Genomic DNA, 22,984 nt, shown 5'->3' with positions numbered 1-22,984 from the left:
CTACAACTCCGTCACACTCACAGTGTTCTAGTTGAACTATGATACTCAAATTCGTGTGGAGCCTAATGATTCATTGTGTGGGATGGCGGAACTAATGAGGAATATCGTTTGAGCTTTTCCTGAGTGTGTAGCATGGGTTACTTCAGCGTCGTAGCATCTACAACTCCAACATTGGCTCGAAGCATTTTCTCTACTCCTTACCTTAGCTTGAAAAACCAATGTCACCTTGCATCCTTGAACTGATAACCATCTTTCGGCTAACCTAGCTTCCTTCATCCCTGGAGACCAACTAAGATACTCAAATTCAATGGGTTTCAAACTCCTCGACCTTCTAAACTATATAAACATAGTTATGCCCATGAGCTTACAAACGACCTAAGCTTTTCATCCATTACGGTGCTTCTCTGAAGGTGCAAGGTGAGAAAGATTCCGGCCATCTCGACTAGGTACATTTTTCATACAACTTCATTGATTGATCTCCATGCTCCATGCATAACATGGTCCTTTATAATTTCACATATAGTTTACAATCTTAGCTCAATCTAAACCGCACAAAAACTGAGTCTCACCCAACTTTGAATAGAAATCCATTTCCGGAAGGATCCTGGCTTTCGTACTTTATTGAATCATTCCAACAGATATACAAATCAAAGAGATCTACTCACATTTGTAACAATTCTTATGAATTGAGATGTTGCTTATTTGGAGTTGCACAATGAACTTGGTGCAACTCAGTTTGAAAAATGGGACCCATCATAATCTAATGCTTGATTATGAAACTTTCACAAGCCGGTTGGAAATTTATTTAAGAAATTGAGTGACCCACCTTTTATTAATTTGGACGATTTCTCGACCGAAAACATCAAAGAGACGATCTCAACCGTTCGTGTTCTGTCCGTACGTAGCTCCTAGTAATGTCCTTTATGGAGCGGCATCCGTTGAGCGACATGGTCAGCTCAAGCTCATTCCTCAGCATTTCGATGACCTGCCTGGCGCCGTGTTCTCCCTTCGCTGCCAGGCCGTAGATCACCGGCCGCCCGATCTGCAGTCACAAATGTAAAATTTGAAAATGAGATTAAGTAGAGAAGCAAGGACCAAAAAAAAAAAAAAAAGAAAAAAAAAAGGGCTAATTGGATCCAATGTAAATGTTTTAGTCTAAGGCTAATGTACAAATTGACTTGTGGGGCCCACTGTGATATTTTCATTGCTCCCAAACCGTCCATCATTTGCATGCCTTAATCTCTACTTGGTGTCAAGTAATTAAGCTGGCCCAAAAACTCATGTGGGCCACACATGAGGGAAGAGTTGGGATGGAGACACCCACCATTAAAAGTATTGTAGATTTTGTGTGGCGCCTACCATGTTTTTTCTTTCTATCTTATCTAATCTATTCAAAAGATGCATCTGACCAGGACGAATGGACATCTAAAATATCAGACCATTCCAAGACTCATGTGAGCAATGAAACATGGTTTTAAATGGTGTGGCCCACCTGAGCTCTGGGTCAAACTGATTTTTAGGATCCAAGGAGAAAAGGAGTTTACACACATGATGGACGGATGAGATGTTATGAAACATCACTGGATCCAGCCTACAAAGCTTTGTATGGTACAAAAGCTGGTCTAAGTGCATGTAAGTGTGTTTAAGAGCATCTAAGCATATTTAAATGCATCTAAGCTTGTCCAAATACAGTTGTAAGTGTGTTTAAGTTCATGTAAGTGAAATGTACTTAAATTCACTTATACACATTCACAAACATTGTACACATACAAAGCTTTGTAATGGATTCGGACTTGGGAATTGACGACAATCGATAAATCCATTAAGTGCATGTATGGAAATGTAATGTAACAATTACCATAACAGCTTGTGCTCCAAGAGCTAGGGCTTTGAAAACATCAGTTCCACGCCGGACTCCACCGTCGAAGAGAACAGGAACTCTTCCGTCGACAGCTTTAACTACCTACGGTCTCCAATATGTAAAAATTGTGAGTGTTCAGATCCTCTGCTTACTACAAGTAAGAATTTTCTGTTCGTTGTAATGTCATTGGGCTACATCATCAAAGACTGCATTTAATGCAGTAGTGCTGATAATATAAGTAATGACGTAGACCAATTACAATGCAGGAAACAGGAAATCTCTGCTTGTGACCAGTAAAGGATCCAGATTCAAAAATTATATAAGTGGACCAGATGTTTTAGAAGCATGGATTGATCACTCGACTGAGTCAACTTGATCCAATTCCTCACCATGAGACAGTATTGAGAATAGAGTATGACTCCACCTGAGTCACATCGGCTCAACCTAAGACTAAACGAGTCAATCTGAGTACCATGCAAAATTTAGACCAGTCGGGCGGCAATTTCAACTGTCAAATTAATAGCCTATAAAAATGGACGATCGAGATTATTTAAGGAAAAATAGGTCCAAGCAACTATACGAGTTATCTAGTTATTGGGGCCATCATGGGTTGCTTATGGTTCTAAATTATTACTTCCATCAGACATTAATCCTGACCATACTATACATGGAAACCATTGAAATGTGTGGTAGAACTAATGGACAGTCCCTATTGATAGATTCGACAGTTCTAGTACCATAGTGCAAAACCTCTGATTCAGACTTTCTCTGGCAAATGTGTGTCTGCATTTATCATCAGCTTAGTTTTCCAACCATAAATGGTAGATTGCCAGGGCCAGTTGTATGACCCATTGCCAGCTCACTAGGTGGGCCAGGTGGGCCAGTGTACACAACAAATGGAAGCAGTAAAAAAAATGTTTCTCCAGCCATCCACCATTTGTTCGGTACCATATGTTGTGTGGATGTCTTCAACTTGTACATGAAATAGGGTCTTAAGCAATCGAGTGAACTCCGGATTATAAAGATTGGTCTCTATACAGTTTTGGACTGGTTCGGTCGATTGACCTATGAGGTTTGAGCGACCGACTATTTTTGGAAAATACGTATAAATTCTTTGGACCTTTTTGAACATGTTGGAGCGATCGAATATATGTCTATCTATCGATCGAGGGTTGCTCAATCGATGTCGATCAATCGTTGCTTAGATCAATGACACGAGTGATTTAGTGTAGTTGCGCGGATTGTTTCCTATAACAGGTGTTATGCTGTAAATATAATGCGGGATTAAGGAATGATTAGAATGGCTTAAATGTTTCTAAGAGGGTGTTGAAGGGAGATGTAACGCCCCGTACTTTTCAGTACTCGAGTGTTACCATGTAATCTAATTTACTATGGATACAAACCTAACCTACTTAAATATTCACGTTCATTACGGTTTAAATCTGATCGTTTAAAATAGTCCCCGTCCATATGTTAATCCATCCATCCGTTGATGTTCGAGACGAACCATCATATCATCAGCACAACCCATTGTTAGGACTTCAATCACCTCAATAGATGAATCAAACCATCTAGTAGTCACATAATATTTAATAAGTATATTATTTTTTATTTATTATATTATAAATTTTACAAAAACGTAGATAAAAAAAATTATAGATGTATTTGATAATTTATTTATCATATAATAATGTATGAAATTGTATTGTAATAGAGTGTTATATATATGTGTGTGTGTGTGTGTGTGTATTTAATGTATATAAAATATTATGAAAATAATATTATATTAAATAAACATAATAAATAATAACTTTACAATATATAATTGAATTATAAATATTAATGTAGCATTAAATATCTTTTATAAATATGTATACAAAAATTTATTAGATATTTAATAAAATTGTATATTATTTAACAATATTATTGAATACAAATATGATTTTAATTAAATATGATATTGTACAATTTTCAATTCATTTATATGTATAATATAATATTATATATTAATAAATATGTGATCAATAGCATGTATATAGTAGTACATTAATATTGAAATTATATTTATGTGTATGAGATTTTAATCATTATAATTATAAGTAATATACAATAGTATAACAAACATATTGTAGTAAATCCGACCTGCCAGATTCGAACCAAGCAATCACCGTGTCCTAAGCCCCCATTTAACCGTTGAAACCCGTTTTCAAGCCAATCCGACCAGTGAGTCAGTGTGCACTGACCAATCAAGCCCTGAGACATGTGATACGGCCCACCAGGGCCTCACATCCGCCCCAAACTAGGCTAGGAACCCTAGGTGAGGCTTTCAAGGTGAATGGATGGTGTGGATTGGTCACAAACATCATGGTGGGCCCCACACGAAGTGTGTGCACCCCGTGTGCCCGTGCACGACTGCACTAGTCGAGCTAGGTGGGTCAAACTGGCTTTGACTGAGCCCATTTGCAAAAAGCGAATTTCTCTCCTGCCTGTTTGAATATTCAAATCTGACGAGCATCAGCTCTCTAGGTGGCCCGCCCTGGCCACTATCTGACCAATCCAGCCGTCCATCGAACTCGTGGGGCTCGTCTGACTAAAACCCTATAGGCTTTCGAACCCATGCAAAGGAACGACAATTTTGGGATGGAACCGATCAAAAGCTCACGTGCGGCTGGGATCCAAAATGTGTTGGAACATTTGGTTGAATCAAATAGACTATAGAAAATCGAGAAGCAAAAAAGAAAATAAAATTTTAAGAAAGATGACTTATTGAATTGAGTCGAGCCGTGATTGAGTCACTCGGCTTGAAATCGAATTTGCTCCCGTTGGACAGCGTCTCAAGTATAACAGGTTTCCAGAGCAATCGACCTCTAGGATACAACGACTATGACCCGGTCCCAGCGGTGCACTCACTGTACGTGGGCTCGAGCCACTCATAGTTTAACCCGAAAGTGCTGAGTTAACTCAGCGATGAACTCAGCAATTAAAATTCTTAAAATAGTATCAAAGAGAGTTTTATAAAAGAGAAGGATTTTCGTATTTGCAAACATAAATTGGAAGTCTTTATATAAACTCCAAAGTGGTGCATAAGCACCCTTTACAAAGGGTTAGGTCCGTTGGATTTAAACCCAACAGGTGCAACCAACTGGAACGGATACATCTCTCTGGTTTAAAACGAAAAGGTACAAGTGCGAGTACACTCTCGCAAATAAAGTCTCGCAAGTACCCATACACACACACACACACACTCCCACGCGAGTACACTCACACTGCACCCGCACCTGCACCCGCGCCCAGCCCGTCACGTCGCGCACGCACATGTGCACATGGACTCGGACTCGGCTTGGCTCGGCACGACTCGATGCGCGCGTGTGTGGTTAATGGTATAGATTAGAGCTTTAGCATAGCCACCCCCCCCCCCCAAGACCAAATTCACATGCCCCCTGAATGGAGCTCAAGCCCCAAGGTAAAAAGCTTATCTTATATACAAGAGGATTTACTTTGTCAAATCCGATGTGGGACAAAACCCACACCTTAAAAACACCAAAATTTAAATGCGGAGGGAAACCACCGAAAATTTAAAAATTAAAATTTAATATTATTTTAAAAGAAAATACAACAGAATGGTGGGCCAACCTATCGCCGCATGGGCGGCCCATGATTGGTCTGATCATGTCATCCCAACCATCCATCTTCCAGCCGAAGCCACGCCCTCCCATTTTCGAAAATGGTCGAACAATAGCCTAAACCAAGAAAAGTAAAAAGGAGGATTTTCCTTCTAGAAAATGGGTGTTGACATGGTTCCAACTGTTTCTTGGGCCACATGGGGCAATCCTAGCCCCTCACCTTAGGGCGGTACAAGATAATGGCGAGAAATGCTCCATCTCTTGAGAAATCGGCAAGAATGAGAGTATCTAATGAAAGTTTCGAAAACGCACGTTAGGGGTCCAAAAAGTGGGCCCTGCAGTGATTAGCAGCCCCATATGGTCCGCTTAAATGAACCAGATCATGTGGAAGTACCTTGTACAAAAATCTACTATAAGTGGTCGGGTCATCTTCCCCATTAACCCATCAGACCCATGATCATAAGATGGGCCCCACCAGGGCAAAAAACATGCTTTTTTGGTGGGCGAGGGTAGCAGCAATCCATCCCCGAGAGCGGATAAACCCCATGCATAGCGGATTGTCAATCGTGGTCGTTGTAAGTGGAGTTTTTTTCCTAGCCATTGGTAGCCTCTCTCCCACACCTATAAAAGGGCACTGTTGCCCTTGGGATTCGCACCAGAGAGAAGAGAGAAGAGGGGAGAGAGAGAGAGAGAGAGAACGAGTGAAAGAGGGAGGAGAGCAACCAGCTGTGCGACTCGGTACCACACTGCACCGAGTCGACCCATTTGTTTTGGGTTGAGTCGGGTCAGTGAGGGCCCTCTCACAGACCCTCCTAACCGGTGAAACCAGTCCTGGTCAGGGCCGTTGGACGTGCTAACCATCTTCCCCATTACGAAGTGGGACAGGTACGTGGGTCATCTCTTTCTCGACCTGGCAACATTACAACTGAGTTTGAACTCAGCGGGCCACACCATGCACGGTGAGCCACAACTGAGTTTGAACTCAGTGGAAGCTCGGCGGGCCACGCCCTGCAGCAGCATTATGGGCCACAATCAGGGCCGAGAGCAGGTCTTCATCAGGCCGTGCATAGGGCTGAGACTTCTCCAACCAGGGCTCCAGCTAGGCCGAGGTTGGACTGCAACCAAGCTAAAAACAGCCCTTTAACAGAGCCTTGATTCGGGCTGCAGGCACCCCACCAACAAGGCCATGAGATGATGAAAACTGGCCCCTAATGGGCCATACAACAAGCTGAGAACCGCTTTCATTTAAGTCATGACCAGAACTGAAATCAGGCCTCTGACTGAGCCGTGAAGCCCGCCTTCTAATCGTTCAATTGTTGGGTCTCAACCTCAAGCTGTGGGATGAAACCAGCCTAGAAGAGTGGGCTGAAAGCACCCTCAGGCAGGGCCCTGATTTGAGTTGAAAGACAGGCCTCAAATGGGCCTTACTTTGAACTAAAATCAGGCTTCCAGTCGGGCCATGATCCGAGTTGCAACGGACCTCTATTTAGGCCCTGACACGGATTGAAATCCGACCTTCATCAGTCTGTGCAAAGGGGCTAGAAACTGGACTTCATCAAACCGTGTAGAAGCCCGAAAACTGGATTGAAATCGGCCCGAAACCAGGCTCTCATTAGGCTGTGTAAAGAAGCAAGAAACGACTCTCAACTGCTGTATGTAATGGGTCGAAACCAGCCCTTATCTTGGGCTGAAACTGGTTCAGAGAATGGGCTGTAAGATGGGCTCAAAACGCCTCTCAGATGGGCTGTGGAGATGCAGAAAATAGGCCCTTATATGGACCGTAAATGGAGCTTCAGACAGTGGGCCTCACCTTAAATCCCCGTGGGCTGAGCTACAAGGCAACGCACCACATCGAGCCTCGTCGTAAAACAGGTGGGCCGCACCCTGCAAACAGGTGGGCTAGACCATCAACCCATCGTCCATCTCAATGGGCCGTAGTGGGCAACCACTGCCGAGCCTAGTACAAGCCCAGTTCAGGTCCAGTTCGGGCCTTATCCTAGAACAAATTCCAGGCTCAAATAACCTTATTTATGGGACCCTTCAAATCCACACAACTTCAATGCATTAACCTTGGTGATGTTTGACTATGACCTTAGGTGGTCGTTTGCGTGATTTGGGCTACAAGGTGTATACGGGGACGTGAATCAAGAACGGTTATACGACCCTACACGGTGATGAATTTTCCTCTTAAGCTTTCCATCTCTAAATTAGATCAAGGATAGTTTTTAAATTGATTATAAATGATGCCCTAGAACTTGATTAATTATATGAATATCTTACTTGGATACATGCTTGAGAATTGATCATGAACATCAGATGTATATGCTAGACCTTGATTCATTTAATAATTCTTGATTCGTATTTACATTTGTACCTGAGTTGCACTTTATTAGAATGGTATCCTAGTTCGATGCTTGACCTCTATGTCATTTGGACATGCTATTGTACTGCTTGCAAGACACATATGAATCGAAATCTCTCTAGTCTGTGAGGTAAACCTCTATTTAAGAAAAAGAGTCCGTACTCAGGGTGTAATGAGATTGATTATACTAGAAATAGACCCTCAATATGGAGGTTATGTTAGTGACATTTTATTCATGGGACTTACCATCTATGGGGTGATTCCACCTATTGATTATGAGATGAACCATTTGACGTTTTTATCACCGTTGCTTATTCGTGTTTAAGGCATGCCTACCGACTCCTTTTTAATCGTGCATTTAGTATCTTGACGTTCATTCTCACTCAACATACGATGGTAGTTCCCCATTCATTGAGAATTGATTAGCCATGTGTTGATAGGTTCTATCCACACCCTAAGACAATAGACTCATGGGCCGGGGATGGTGGTCATGAGACACTATGCCCGAGCCATCAGCCTACACTGGTGACGAGCCCCCATAATGACCTTGAGCTTATTTAAACCAGCTGATTGTAATTGGATTAACAATGGCTTGGCTAATCATGCATATATACACAGACCATCGTCTATCGATTTACGTACTTGATGTACGATAGACAGTGGTTATGCGGTACATGATGTATGCACGTGATGTGCTTCGCTAACGGCCAGCCTTTGCATGGGTGACGAGCCCAACTTCCGAACGGATAAGCATCCCTGAGTCGATGATGCATTTACACATCCATGCATATAATAAGACTGCGTTTTGTTATGTTTTGATTACCTTGTTGCTTTCATGCTATACTTGTCTGAGGCGGTGGTGTGTAATCTTGAGAAAAATTCACACTGAGTTAGCCACTCGTCCATCAAATATATAACCATACAGGTAGCACAAGTGGCTTTGATGGTATTCAGGTTCAGACTTGTGAGGAGCAGTTATATCGTCAAGAATGCATGGAGGTACCTACTACGAGAAGCTGCGCAGTCTCGCGGCTTTCGTTTATAAGCTTTTAATATTTCTCATGTATTAAATCATGTAAATCCTGTATTTGTTAATTTCAAAGACAATGGTTTGTATAAGTCATTATCGGCAGCCTCTTGTATATTCTAAATGTAAATGCAAATTTTCTTTTATGTTGATTTGTCCATCCTGTGCTAAACTGCTAATTTTGATAAAAGAAAAAAAATATATATATATATGGAATTTGGCTCTTCTTAAATTAACACTCGAATTTTTGGGAAACGGGTTGTATACTTGGGTCCTGAAAACATGGGGCGTTACAGGAGGTTAGAGTTTTCTGAAGGGTTTTACATCTGTAAGTTCATCTATCTCTTATAATTTGTTCTTCTATGATCGGGTCACACATAAGATCACAATTAACCGTGACGTCAGATTTGAAGTGAATTTCTTGTTTTGTAGGGATGAACATAAGGAACTATAAAAATCAGCGGTTATTGATGTCGAAGTCAAAAAAGATGAGACATAGGAAGAAGCCAAGCCGCATGAAAAGGTACATGACTAGGTGGAGTAGTCACTTTAAAAGAGAAATCCATCGAGAGATAGTAGATTACCGGTGAGATACAGAGATGAATTGAATATTATATTCGCTCTCATAACGAATGAGGGGGGTTCCTCTACGTTACAAAAATTACTAGATTACTCAGATGCTGAGAAGTAGATGACGGCGATGCAAGACGAGATAGACTCTTTGTATAAGAATGAAACGTGGGAGCTTCCTGTTGGGCATAAAGCGATAGATTGTAAGTAGATCTATCGGAAGAAACATTATACATATAAGGCGAGATTGGTAGCACAAGAATATACTCAGAAAGAATGTGCTAACTTTAATGAGATCTTTGCGCCTATTATCAAGCATGTATCTATCAGATTTGTATTGACATTGGTTGCTCAATACAATCGGGAACTAGAACAAATGGATGTGAAAACTACTCTCCTACATGAGAAATTGGAAGAGATGATTTACATGAAGCAACCAGAGGATTTCAAGATGTAGGGGTTAGAAAATAAGGTTTAATTTGCAAGTTGAAAGGGATGTCGTACGGCTTGAAACAGTTGCCTAGACAGTGATATAAAAATTTTGATACTTTCATAGTAAGTCAACGGTTTACTATAATTGAATATGATCATTGTGTCTACTTTAAGGTACTGAATGATGGAGAATTCATTATACTTATATTATATGTTGACGATATGCTTATCACCACTCACCAGCTATAGCATCTCCGAGATCAATATATTGAAGACTCGGTTATCAGGTACATTCGAAATGAAAGATGTAGGGTTACAAAAAGGATTCTCGGCATTGATATACATAAAGATAGGAAGAGGAGCATATTATAGTTGTCTCAAGTAGAATGCATTGAGAATGTATAGGTGAAGTTTAGGATGAATAAAGATAAATCAGTTAACACACCCCATGCTACTTACTTTCGACTTTCTCTAGAGTAATGTCCCATTACAGATGAAGAAAAGCGATTTGTCTTGTGTGCCCTATTTGAGTGCAATTGGCAATTTGATGTATGTCATGGTCTCTATGAGACCGGATATTCCACATACAATCGATATTGTGAGCAAATACATTCCAAACCTCAGCAAGTAGCATTGGAAAGCAGTGAAATGATTACTTCATTATCTACGAGGTACAAAAAATTATGTTTTGACATTTGAAAATTTTGAGAAAAATTGGTAAGCTATGTGGATGTCAATTACACGGGGAACGTGGACAATAGAAGGTCAACTTTTAGTACTCGTTTGTGCTAGCGGGTGGAGTGATCAATTGGATGTCAAAGCTTCAGTCTGTGGTTGCTCTTTTCACAACTGAAACTGAGTATATAACAGTGGTAAAAGCTTTCAAGGAAGGTGTTTGGTTGTTTTAAATGATGAATGAGTTGCGTCTTCAACAAGAGGCTTTGTCGGTTAATTGTGACTGTGAAAGCGCGATCAACTTAGCAAAGAATTCGATTTACCATTCTAGAACTAAACATATTGATGTTCATCATTGTTTTATCCGACAAGTGGTACATGAAGGAGGTATTACTTTTGAGAAGATCCAAAGTGGTTCTCATAGAGAAGTTCAAATTATATTCGACTTTTCTAGGTCTGGAAAAGGTTTAATGAAGATGGAGTGTACATGAAAAGCGACAGTAATATATGGTAATGTTATAATGAAGGCGATTAGAGATAGAGTTGTGGTTCATAATGATTGAAGCCATGATAGATATTATTGTTTGGATGTCTTCAATTTGTACATGAAACAGGGGTCTCGAGCGATCGAGTTAAACCCAAATTATACAGATTGATCTCTAGACAACTTTGGACAAGTTTGGTTGATCGACCTGGGAGGTTCAAGATATCGACTATTTTTAGAAAATACTTGTAAACTCTCTAGGCTCTTTTGAGCATATTCGAGTGATCGAACACGTGTTTGTCGATCAATTGAGGGTTGCTTGATCGATGCTTAGATCGATGACGAGTGCGATTTTGCGTAATTGCACGGATTGTTTCCTATTCCGGGTGTTATGATATAAACATGGGTGTAATTCAGGATTAGGTTATAATTAGGACTTAAACATTTCTAAGAGAGTTTCGAAGGGAGGATAGGGTTTTCTGAAGGGTTCTACATCTATAAGTTTATCTATCTCTTCTAATCCTTCTTTATAGTAGATTTGCTCGTCATTTCGTGCAATAGTTTTTTCCTGTAAGATTTTTCCACACAAAATCATGTGTTCCTGTGCATGCTTTGTTGCGTTTATCACCATACATGTTTGCTGGCGCATGCGTATGTGATTATCAAAATTCATTAAGAGCCATTGGTTTTTTTTTACTAAAGCAAATGGTCACCTCTTCAAGAACAGATATTGAAGCTGGCACATAATCAAGCTGGCGAGCGCCATGGTTTGATACAATCACACCTGCTGCACCTACATCGACCGCCATTCTAGCTGCGAAATCAATAGAGAAAATCACCTTGCCCGCTCGGCCATGAACAATGTTTCCTTCTTCCACACAAAGTAGAAAATTTATGTTTTCGACTTCCGAACATTTCTACTGTGAAATCTACTACAAACTGGATAGTATTGACTTACCATCTTCTGCAGTGAGCACACCTTTTATTAGAATCGGCAAGGTTGTTATAGACTTCAACCAGCCAATGTCCTGAAAACATTATGCTATTATAAATCAATGAGAACACAAAAGTTGATTCCTACTATTTAAAGATAATATCTTTCTTGCTTGTGGTCATTCAATCCATTCCTCTCAATTGTTCCTTACAGCGTGGCCCACCTAAGTCATGGAGGCATGCATGATGGTCAGAGTGGATGTCATCAACACATCATGGTGAGGCCATGGAGGTCATTTGCAGTTGATCATGTTCCATATGTATGTATGTATCTATCTACATACAAGTGTGTGTGGAACATGATGAAGTGCAAACAACTTCTGTGAAGGTGAAGGGGCCCGACCTTTTAAATGTAATAGAGGGTGACCTATTGTTAATCCGAATAGTTCATTCATTCATACAACTAGGAGCAAGCTATGGTGCAAAAATGGACAATTAAGATTGATTGGAGAAACAAAATAGGCTCAATAATCATATTGAGATATCTAAGTAGATAGATCCCACTTTAAATTTGTATTTCTTATAATTCTAAAGTAACATTTTGATTTGATGATTCTACCCATCCAATTTATGGTTCATAAACAATGCATGATTGTGACAAATTGGCATCATTCAAAGAGTTAGGATCATCTAATCAGCGTGATTCTTGTACCAGCTTCCTCCTAGTTATGTGAATGAATGCAAATTGATAGTATTTCACATTGTGTGCCGTTTACAAGGTTCGGAGACATTAGCAAAACTATGTATACACAAAGACACACATGATGCATGTGCATATATTGGAATCACACCGACACGCATCACCAAATAGAAAACCTTCACCTTGTAAGGATTTAAGAGCCTAATCTTCAGAGATGTATTGTTCATCCAGCCAGCAATGTCGCAGGTCAAGGGCAATTTCATAATTTCAAATAATGTTTTATGCAATTCTTAGTTTGTTTGGGATAGTATATATATAGTTTTTTTGTTGTGTGTGTGTGTGTGTGTGTGTGTGTGTGAGAGAGAGAGAGAGAGAGAGAGAGAGAGAGAGAGAGAGATTGATTGCATTGTATCGAGAAATGCTTCTTCGTTTTTTGCCTTTGAACATAATGGATCAGTGAGTCGGTGGACATATCGAAAGAGAACCACATAAATTTGTGATTTAGTTTGCATCATTTTATTTTTTTTGTTATTCTTTTGATTTTGATATTGTTGTGCATGCAGTTGAGAAAGGTTCTTTCTCCCAACATACTGCTCATGATCTAGGGTTAAAATGCAGCTCTTCATATTTGCAAAAAACCAAAGCGGCCCAAATAGCATATTTTGGAAAAGAAATGTATAAAAGTGGTAGATCTGCCCGGATCATGATTTGGGTGGACATCCAAACGGGCATTAATGCATTGGTACACAACAGGAGCCACCAACAGCAATGAAAGTGGTTAGAGAGAGAGAGAGAGAGAGAGAGAGAGAGAGAGAGAAGATAGATGGCTAAAGAGATTGACCCATCAAAAGTTTCTTAGTTTTTAATTTTCACAACAGTAAAGAAAAACATAGGTCAAATCAATGCCTTAGGGCCTGTTTGGGTGCCACTTAAAAATGAGTTCAACTTATTTTATTCAATTGTAATTATGTATTGGAGATTTTTTTTTTTATTATTATTCAACAATTTATATAAGGGTGTGTTTGGTTTTTTGGAGTGTAAGGACATGTTTGGATGGCGGTAGCAAAAATGTGTTTAACACAGTTTTTTTTTATCTCGACAAACACTGACATTCCAACGGCTAGATTTACATATGAGACTGGCCCACTCAAGCATCCAACTGGCCTCAAATTTAACTAGTATGTATTTTTTGTGACCGCGAGGAGGGTCGAATTTCACTTGCAAATTTAATGAAAAATGAAAAATTGGTAGCATCCAAACATTATTTCAGATAAGAACATTATTGATTGGTTAATACCTTCCAATTCAAAGAAGGATCTCTGGTCCGTGATGTAAAGGCTTCAAACTTCGACCCTCCTTCCTATATTTACCAAAAAGAAAAAAGTGTTAAGGCCTGTTTGGGTGCCACTTAAAAATGAGTTTATCTCATTTTAATCAATTGTAATTATGTATTAGAGATCAAACGGATTGAAAATATTCTTCATAAAGAACAACCATCATGGGCATGTTTGGTTGCACCAAATTTCACAAAATATTATGAAAATTTGCATTGGATTTGATCAAGTACTCATGAAATTTCATGATATTTGGTGCAACCAAACGCACTGTCGTACTTAGAGCCTTCAATCTACTCACTGAGTCGACTTCCACTGACAAGAGACCTTCAAGATTCTTCAACTTGGGCACAACCATTCTGCAGAAGGGATCAATGTAAAATTTTATAATCGCCATCGCATGTGAAACATTTCCAATTTGATAGAGCCCGTTGTTGGATGATCCAGACCATTGACTTGATGGGCCCAAAAGTTCTTCTCAATTGACCAATCCTAGCCCTTTGATTGATGGATAACTCGACCATGGGATGTTTTTGGGACATGGTCTTTGGAACCATTAGATTGACGATCTGTATCACTCGGCCAAAAACTGAAATCGCAACACTTCTCACACATGGATTAACGACTTAGACAAGTCCGAGTCGACTCGTATGAGAGTTGTCTGAGTTGACTCAGACTCGCCCAAAGATGATCTGGTTCAACACCCAGAAGCCAGAGTCACCCACTACTGGGGTGAGTCGTGACTCGACTCGGACCGAGTTGCCATGTCTGAAAACAATGACTTCTCATGATTCAGTGACCTGGGTTTTCGAAATTTTCTAGTCTTAGCTGAATAAATGGTGTTGATCATCTATAACATGTGGCCCAAGATCTAGACCGTTCATCTATTGGGGCACAGCCCATCAGGGATGACTTATGAGTCAGGTACGGACGGGTGGTTTGCAGCACATGCCAATGTCACACGTGTACTAGTTATCAGGTTGAGAAGAACATGAACATGCCTCAGCCCAAGAACCAGGCAGCCCCACACATGGATGAGAAAAATGGAGGGTTAGAAAAAGATGATCAAGTGTCCATATTCAACATAGATGTGTACGGCCTAATCAATGGATCTTGCTGATTATTCGGTCCAGGGACTGTTCATGGTTGCCCCCACAAAATGAGTGGGCTGGATCCTACACAAATTACCTCAGCTTTCCTCTGCAGCAAAATATAGAGATTGAGAATGACAGATTATCAGAGAATTCTCACTTATTCTTTATGTCCCTTTCCCGACGGCCGGACTTAGGAGCATCGGCAGTGAGGACGATAGCCTTGAATCCGTTCTGCTGGGCTCTCTGTACTAACTTCGCCGAAACATCTCGTCTTTGGTATGCCTACTCTTAGAGGGATGTAAAACCACTAAATGAATAAATATGGTTAATTAAAGACGCGTTTGGATGCACAATTGAAATGAATTGCAATTCACTCAATTCATGATGACAATGAAACCACCACAAGACAATTGTAAATGCAATTTGGTTGCTTTTTACTGAATTGGGTCATTTCAATTTCATCAATGGGACGTCTAAATGCAGCTGAATTTTGGAAATAATCAACATACTAAGATGCGTTTGGATGCTCAATTGAACTGAATTGCAATCCATTATGACAATGAAACCCCCACAAGCTGCATTTGTAAAAGTTGTAAATGCAATCTGGATGGCTACTCCATCGTTACAGATCGGGTGCGACCAGCCCCACTTTGGTTATTTACTATTTAGTGAATTGGGTTACCGCAATTTGATCGATTGGATGTCCAAACACACCAAGAAATTTGAAAATATCAGGAATCTGATACTGGTAAGAAACACAAACATACATATAACTGATAGAAACGGATTGCATTGCAGCTGGAAGCAACCTCCTCAATGGTGCAATTAGATGAAAATGATAGCACCTGAAAACAAAACAGCTCTAACACCATATCACATACAAGAACATGCTATTGTGACCCTTTTCCAACCGTTGATCTGGTGGGCCATCACATGGATAAATCATAGTGTTTGTACAAATCTGACCATCTGATTGTTGCAAGGTTCACCCACTGAATGTGGACGCTTGCTCATCTTTTAAGTTCACCAAATAAACGGTCCTGATCTTAGGACACAACCAAGCAAAGAAGCCAGACCATATAAGATTTTGATACCATGATTGTGTTACATGCTGCAGCAGCTCTGGCAGTGGCCATCTCTCCTAACACAAGATAAAACTGCAATCAGAAAATCAGAATCAATCGTGAAATCCACACCGTTGAAATAAGAACTCTGGATTCAAACCTTTTGGGTGGGCCAGTTTATGCATTCCGGTCGGGGCGATCATGATCGGTACTGAAACATTGTACCCCAATATCGACGATGATACATCTACATTGCTCACATCTACAAGAATCCTTGGCTGAAACCTGAGAAATTATTATGATCAGTTTAGTGGGGTCCACTGCTTCTTTGATCTGGATTGGACCATTCAATCCTAGCCATCCAATTTTTGGCCTATGTTTTGTTAAATGTTCACCATTTCAATTCTTCTTCTCTTTACTGCCTATTTGCAGGCCATGAATGGATGGTTTGGATTGTCTGTTCAAGGAAGTTCTTGGGAATGGTCCACCAATATCAGTGGCCATCAGATTAACAGTCCAGATCGCCTAATGGGCCCCACTTACACAAACTAACAATCTAACATGGTAAGATATTAGCAGTACGTGATTCTTTGAAATGCTTCGACGTTCTCCCTCAAGGTGTGCTCGTCCTCGGCTCCTCCCGTGTAGTAGTCGTAGTACATCTTGGGCAGAGCTTGCCGGGCCAGTTCTTGGAACTCATTGATATTAACCGGGTCGCCCGCCATTTCGTCCTGTTCAAAATGACCGTTGATCTCTTCACCATACATGGATTGACGACTCCCACGAGAGTCTGAGTCGACTCGGATTTGGGTCTGGTTCAAGACCATGAATCACCCCTATTCGGGCGAGCCATGACTCGACTCGATTCGGACTCGAACGAGTCGTCGAGTCGGAAAACCATTTATGCATGTATCACGCATGTACATCCAACCATTGTAATAAAAAGCTCTGTGGGGCCCACCGTAACGTTTGTGTGTCACATCCACTGCATCCATCACTTGTGCCAGCTCATTTTAGGAGTAAGCTCAACAAATCAGGTCGATCCAAAATTTAAGTGGACCACACGATCGGCAGCAGTGAGGATGGGACGGCCACGATTGAAACCTGGCTGGAGCACATACAGTGGAGATTGAACGCCCACCGGACTGGATCTCTCTTGCGTGTGCCACGTGGCTGAGTTGCAAGTCAGCATCCCTCTTGAAGAGTGTTTTTGCCAGTGCTGCGGCTCAGGATCTCCAGCATGTGTCCACCGTGTGAGTGTGATCCAGTGAAAACGCTGAAAATGATCTTGACAACTGATTTATTGAGTTTATATATTTCAATGGGTCTAATTCAAGCTACAAATATCAATTGCGAGAGTCATCCGTTCAGCCTAAATTTCTTAGAGTGTCCCGTACTGTCAGATCCCAAAACATGGACCGTTCAGATTATCTAAAACCTCTGTATGTGGGCCCCAGAGAGTCGACATACATTGAAGTTCCTGCAGCGCGATGCAGGAAAAAGCAACTCTTCTACTAAATAAGCTTACTCTAAAAGCGCTTCGCGTGGGCCCACGTGAGCGTGTGAGCGACATCCAACCCGTCCATCATGGTTGCACAATATTGAAATTCGGACGCCCCAAAAAGTAGGCTGATCCAACCATCAAGAGAGCTGCCATGTGAATATGGATGTTTTTGGACGGTTATCCATTGTTTTCTCTGGTGGGGCCTATCATGTGTTTTATATACCATCCAACCCGTTCATTTAGTGGGCCCCGATATTATGATGAAATGACCACAAAATCGTGCCGGTGGGCCAAACAGTAGAAGAACAGTGGACAGCCATCCAAAAGCATCAAAATTCACGTGGTGGCACACACCACGGCTGGATGGATTTTTGGGGCTGCCAATTTTCATGGAAGGGAGATCCCGATGGACAGAATTAGATTGTTGTGGGCCCCACGAGCAGCACTTGCAGATTAACCGTCCGCAAATCTAAAGGCGGAAATTGAACTATCCACCCAACATTCTGAATCCACCATACACACCCAAAAATGATATTTGACCCCCAAAAGTTGAGAAAACAAAACGAAAATACACACTTCATCGCAGAACTTATACCCAAAATTACCAAAATTCTCCGAAAAAAAAGGGAGGGATCATACCTTCAATTGAAGAAAGAATGGGGCACTGTTTGCAGATCAAGGTGCAATCCTGGGGTCCTGATATTTGTACCCTAAAAAAAGGAGATGTGATATGATAGGTACACATTGAAAAGTAGATGTTCCATCAGGACCACATATGCCAGCAGGGCAGACAAGTGAAATATCGAAGCCATCCATCAGGTGGACCCCACCATGTGGATAATACTGCCAAAAGATAAAGGTAGTTCACTCAGTCGGTAAGCCATGATATGGGAAATAATTTGATTGGTTAAGAGAGTTTTGCTAAGCCCTGCAATAAAGCTCATGTGCAAACCACACATGTGCAAGAATGACACAATATTTCTGAGATCCAACCATCCATCAGAATGTTACCACTATATTTATTGTCTGTACCAAAAATCAGTTTGATTTATTGGTTAGGTGGGCCACACATTCGAAACAAATTTAAGTCAAATCTGGGGCCTGCATTCTTCTTGGACTATATCATTTTTGAGGAAATATGTGCAATGTCCAAAAAACATGATGGATGGATTGGATCTCGCACCTGTCTGCCATGCTGGCACATGTGTGGCGTGTGCACGAGGTTTATTGCACACGTTCGATGAGCAACGGTCTCGTTCTGGTTTGAGAAGCGGGAGAGAAGTCGGTGGATTCGGTAAAACTGGGATGGACACGGATTGCATACTGACGCCGCCAGTATCGATGGTGCTGTGGGCCCCACCATCATGTATCTGTTTCATCCACTCCGTCCATACACTTATTCAGATCATTTTGGGTTATTTACGTAAATCATAAAGATCAAAATATCGTCTGGACCACACCGCAGGAAACAGTGATGATTGAACGGTCACCATTAAAAAAATTCTTGAGGGCCACAAAAGTTTTGTATCAAGATGATAATTGTATTATCCCTTCATCCAGGTCTTTGTGACCTAATCAACAGGTTGGATGGTAAATAAACATTATGATAGGCCCTAGGAAAATTTTAATGGTGGTCGTTCAATCACCACTGTTTTCCTGTGGTGTGGTCCATCTGAGATTTAAATAAATGTAATTTTGCGATCATAAACTAAAATGATCTGGAAAAAATAGACAGACGGCGTGGATAAAATGCATACATTGTGGTGGGTCCCACAGAGCACCCCACCAGTAGCGACGTCCGTACTGGTGGGTTGAGTCCGCAATCCACGTTCAACTGGAGTGTGCTTGAGCCATCTGTCCATATCATATATCGCAGAGTGAAATATCAATCAGGACCGTCCAGATATTCCTCGTACCTTGGATGACCGATGATTCAAACACACATAGATGGGATGACCCTGTACATCTGATCGACGGGTTTTAAAGTGACAGCAGAAAAAGGAGATGGTTACTGGTCAGTAGTCGATGTAACATCAGGTATTGGCATTTTCTGAGAAGTCGTTGATTTTGAACCGTGGGCCGTCCAACACATGGACTGCTAAGCAAACGGTCCACATTGATAGGTCACCTTCCTGCACGTGTTGTCGAGAGAAGGTCCTAGAGCTGGGCATTGAGTCGAGTAGGACCTAGGTCTGACCCGATCTGGTTTTGAAATAGGCCTAAGCCGAACTCGACCCCACTTGATACCTGATCCAACATGCCTGACCCCTATCCGAGTCCGGATCTAACCTGGACCGAGTCCAACTCAGTCACAAGTATCGAGTCAGGTTAAGTCGGCAACGTATTAGGATGGGTCCATGAGCTAAAATCACAACTCAAAACCTAAGTGCATTTGCCGGAATTAACACCTCTCTATCAGCTACATGGATCTGGAACAATGTTAAATCTGAGTTTTGAATTGAGTTAAGTTAGTATTGAGTTGGACTTCTGGTTGAGTCGAGTTGAGTTACTGATAACCCCAACTCGGCTCAATTTGAGTTTGGATTGGACGAAGTCTAGTCTATTCGGATTGGATTAACTCACCCACTTGATTTACATTGAGCCGGGTTTCAACGAGTTAGGCAAGTCAAGTCGTCCTGTGCCCAACCCTAGCCCCACCATATTTTCATTCTGCTCCTGCCAGATGCGAATTGGCTAGTAACCCTACCACTAGCCAATGGCTAATGGTCAATTCTCCATGGGCCCCACCATATGTGTTTCATCCACGCTGCCCATCCAATTTTCTAGATCATTTTTTGTTTTGATCCCAAAAATGATGTGTTCCAAATCTCAAGTGGACCACAACTGATATTTGTTTTCCCTTCGTCCAGGTCTATTTGACCAAATCATCAAGTTAAATGTCAAATAAATATTACTTAGGGCCTAGAAGGTTTTTAATGGTGGATATTCGATCATTACTGTTTTCCTTAGTGTGGTACACCTGAGAGTTATATCTGCTTTCTTTTTTATTTTTTTTTCAGCCCTAGAATGATGCGGAGAAATGGATGGACGGCGTGGATAAAACAATACATCATGGTGGGGCCTACAGAGCAACGACTACTAGCCACCTGGCTAGTGAAAGTGACATTATCCAAACAGCGTCCACTCTCGTCGATTCTACTGTTAAGACTTTTGAAAGGGAATGATCCCATGCGTTCGTTTGAGCTGTGTGGGAACATCCGTAGTGTGCATTTAAAATCCAAACGGTGCATCGGTTGAGGCTCCTCATGGGAACCGTTCATCCTAAGAATCATCCCTATAAAGAACTCATACGGGACACTCCACAGATAGAAATGTTCGATCACGCCTAAAACCTATACTTCCACTTGTTGTGGACCACCTGAATTTTGAAATGGCTTAAGTTTTAGATTGTCCCTCAATTGTAGTCGATAGAACCTGATCAGTGGTGTGGATGACATGAAAACAACAAGGCAGACCCACATTCTACCTGGAATGTCCCAATTTGGTGTGGCCCACCTGAGCAATGGATCTGTCATGGTTTTGAGATCTAGGCCTACCATGTTGGGAGTGTCTAATGGATAGTTTTGACGGCAATCAAACAACACAGTGGACCCCACACGAACGTATGCTAATTATCATGCATTTTCATGCACGTGCCATAGCTATCAAGTGGCCAAGAATAGATGACGTGGTAGCCACGGAAACGCTTGTTTATTTCATATTTTGTACCTTAGCTAGACAATATTACAATATCATTGAATCATCAAAAAAATCAAAATCACATCAGGCCTATTTTAAGATGCAACGATTCCAACGATGAATCTTAGCCGTCGAATAAAAAGGCACCACTACTTAAAGAGAAACCAGAAAAGGCTGTGTGGCCCACCTTTACCGAAGTCCTGGAATGAAAAGCTTTCCCGTGATATTACAAAAACAAGAACAATAATAGGTATCGATAATTGAAGTGGATCGGCTGGTGTACCACACAACCGATGTGGCTGATGTGTTGACGTCACCAAGTTTTTTGGGTCCCATCATGAGGTATGAGTTACATCCAAACCGTCCGTCCACTTGGTGAGCTAGTATTAAGGTTGGAGTCGAAAAATAAGACAGATCCAAAAATCAAGTGGACCACACTGTAAAAAGCAGTGGAGAATTGAACGCCTGCCATTGAAACCCTTTTGGAGTTGTAGAAATTTTGGACCAATATGATATTTGTTTTTTTCTATTCATTGAGGTGTATGTGATCTTATGAACAGATTGGATGGAAATGAAACATTACGGTGGGCCCTACTAATGTTTTAACTGTAATAATCATTGTCCCACTGCTATTTGTGGTGTGGTCAATTTGATCCTTGGAAATTACTAATTTTTGGGTTCAAGATCTAAACTGATCTAGAAAAATGAATGAACGGTGTAGATATGATAAATACATCATTGTGGGCCCACGTAACTTTGATCTCCTTGTGAACTGTTTGTGCAACTCGGAGCTCGAGGAGGGTCAGCACTAGTCTTAAGACAACACGTACCTACACTAGCTAGATTGGTGGTGTCTAGTACACCAGCCAATCAAATGAGTGTACTTTATAAGAATGCGTCGCATCGCTTGGTAGATGGAAGCGGATTGCGTGGTGTGCCACACACCACTGACCTTGGTAGTGTGTTGACATCACCAAGTTCTGTGAGCTCCACTATAATTGGGTGATATATCCTATCCGTTCATTGCGCGAGATTATTTTAGAACTTGAGCTAAAAAGTGAGGTAGATCTAAAGCTTAAGTGGACCACACCAAAGAAAGTAGCGGGGATAATGATGCCCATTGGCCAAATCTTCTAAAGCCCACTGCGATGTTTATTTTCCATTCCACCTAATGGTAATATCATATAAACCTAAATGAAAGGAAAACACAAATACTAGTTTGATTCAAAACTTCCACATCCTTCAAAAAGTTTTTGATATCCTCGGGTGAGTTTTTCATTTAGGCCTATCAACACGTAGACCTAAATGAATGGAAAACACAAATTTTAGCTTGATTCAAAACTTCCATGTCGAAGTTTTTGATGTAGGTGTTCAATCTCCATTGCTTTTTGTGGTGTGGTTGACTCTAGCTTTAGATTTGACTCAAGTTTAGGCTCATGCCATAAAATCATCTCTAAAGATTGATGACTGGTGTGGATATAACACCTACACCATGGTGGGCCCACAGAACTTAGTGACATCAATACACCACCGAGGTCAGTGAGGTCTGTTGCACACCACTCAATCCGCTTCCTCGCTTGAGTGATTTCAATGACATTACAACCGCCAGACTCATCAATGAC

At 41.1% G+C, this 22,984-nt stretch overlaps 1 protein-coding gene across 9 annotated transcripts; it reads right to left on the bottom strand.

Moving 5' to 3' along the window:
• Positions 1-574: 574 nt before the first annotated feature.
• LOC131227523 (peroxisomal (S)-2-hydroxyacid oxidase GLO4-like) lies at positions 575-18,410 on the bottom strand. 9 transcript variants are annotated; one of them, XM_058223307.1, is made up of 12 exons: positions 18,303-18,410; positions 16,742-16,890; positions 16,320-16,444; positions 16,190-16,236; positions 15,863-15,940; positions 15,253-15,377; positions 14,303-14,360; positions 13,965-14,027; positions 11,993-12,062; positions 11,748-11,902; positions 1,859-1,963; positions 575-1,042 (listed from the first exon to the last, which is right to left on the bottom strand). In XM_058223307.1, exons 2-12 carry the CDS (start codon positions 16,882-16,884, stop codon positions 863-865), a joined length of 1,149 nt encoding a protein of 382 aa, XP_058079290.1. In that variant the 5' UTR covers positions 16,885-16,890; positions 18,303-18,410; the 3' UTR covers positions 575-862. The 9 variants fall into 9 exon arrangements, 8 of the variants coding, with proteins under 8 accessions (XP_058079290.1, XP_058079291.1, XP_058079292.1 ...); XM_058223308.1 differs by having other exon boundaries at positions 11,748-11,848; XM_058223309.1 differs by having other exon boundaries at positions 11,748-11,827.
• Positions 18,411-22,984: the final 4,574 nt, after the last annotated feature.

This window comes from Magnolia sinica, chromosome 15 (genome assembly GCF_029962835.1).
Source record: "Magnolia sinica isolate HGM2019 chromosome 15, MsV1, whole genome shotgun sequence".
In the NCBI taxonomy this organism is placed as follows: Eukaryota; Viridiplantae; Streptophyta; class Magnoliopsida; order Magnoliales; family Magnoliaceae; genus Magnolia; species Magnolia sinica.
Note: the sequence above shows the minus strand (reverse complement) of the source record. Positions and strands in the feature narration are given on the sequence as shown.

Coding starts and splice junctions, on each gene's coding strand:
- LOC131227523 (XM_058223307.1), bottom strand. CDS start 16,884: ATGGCGGGCGACCCGGTTAATATCAATGAGTTCCAAGAACTGGCCCGG. Junction 15,941..16,189: donor CAGCATGTAACACAATCATG/GTATCAAAATCT, acceptor TTTTGTTTTCAG/GTGCTATCATTTTCATCTAA. Junction 14,361..15,252: donor GAAAGGGACATAAAGAATAA/GTGAGAATTCTC, acceptor TCCCTTCTGCAG/AATGGTTGTGCCCAAGTTGA.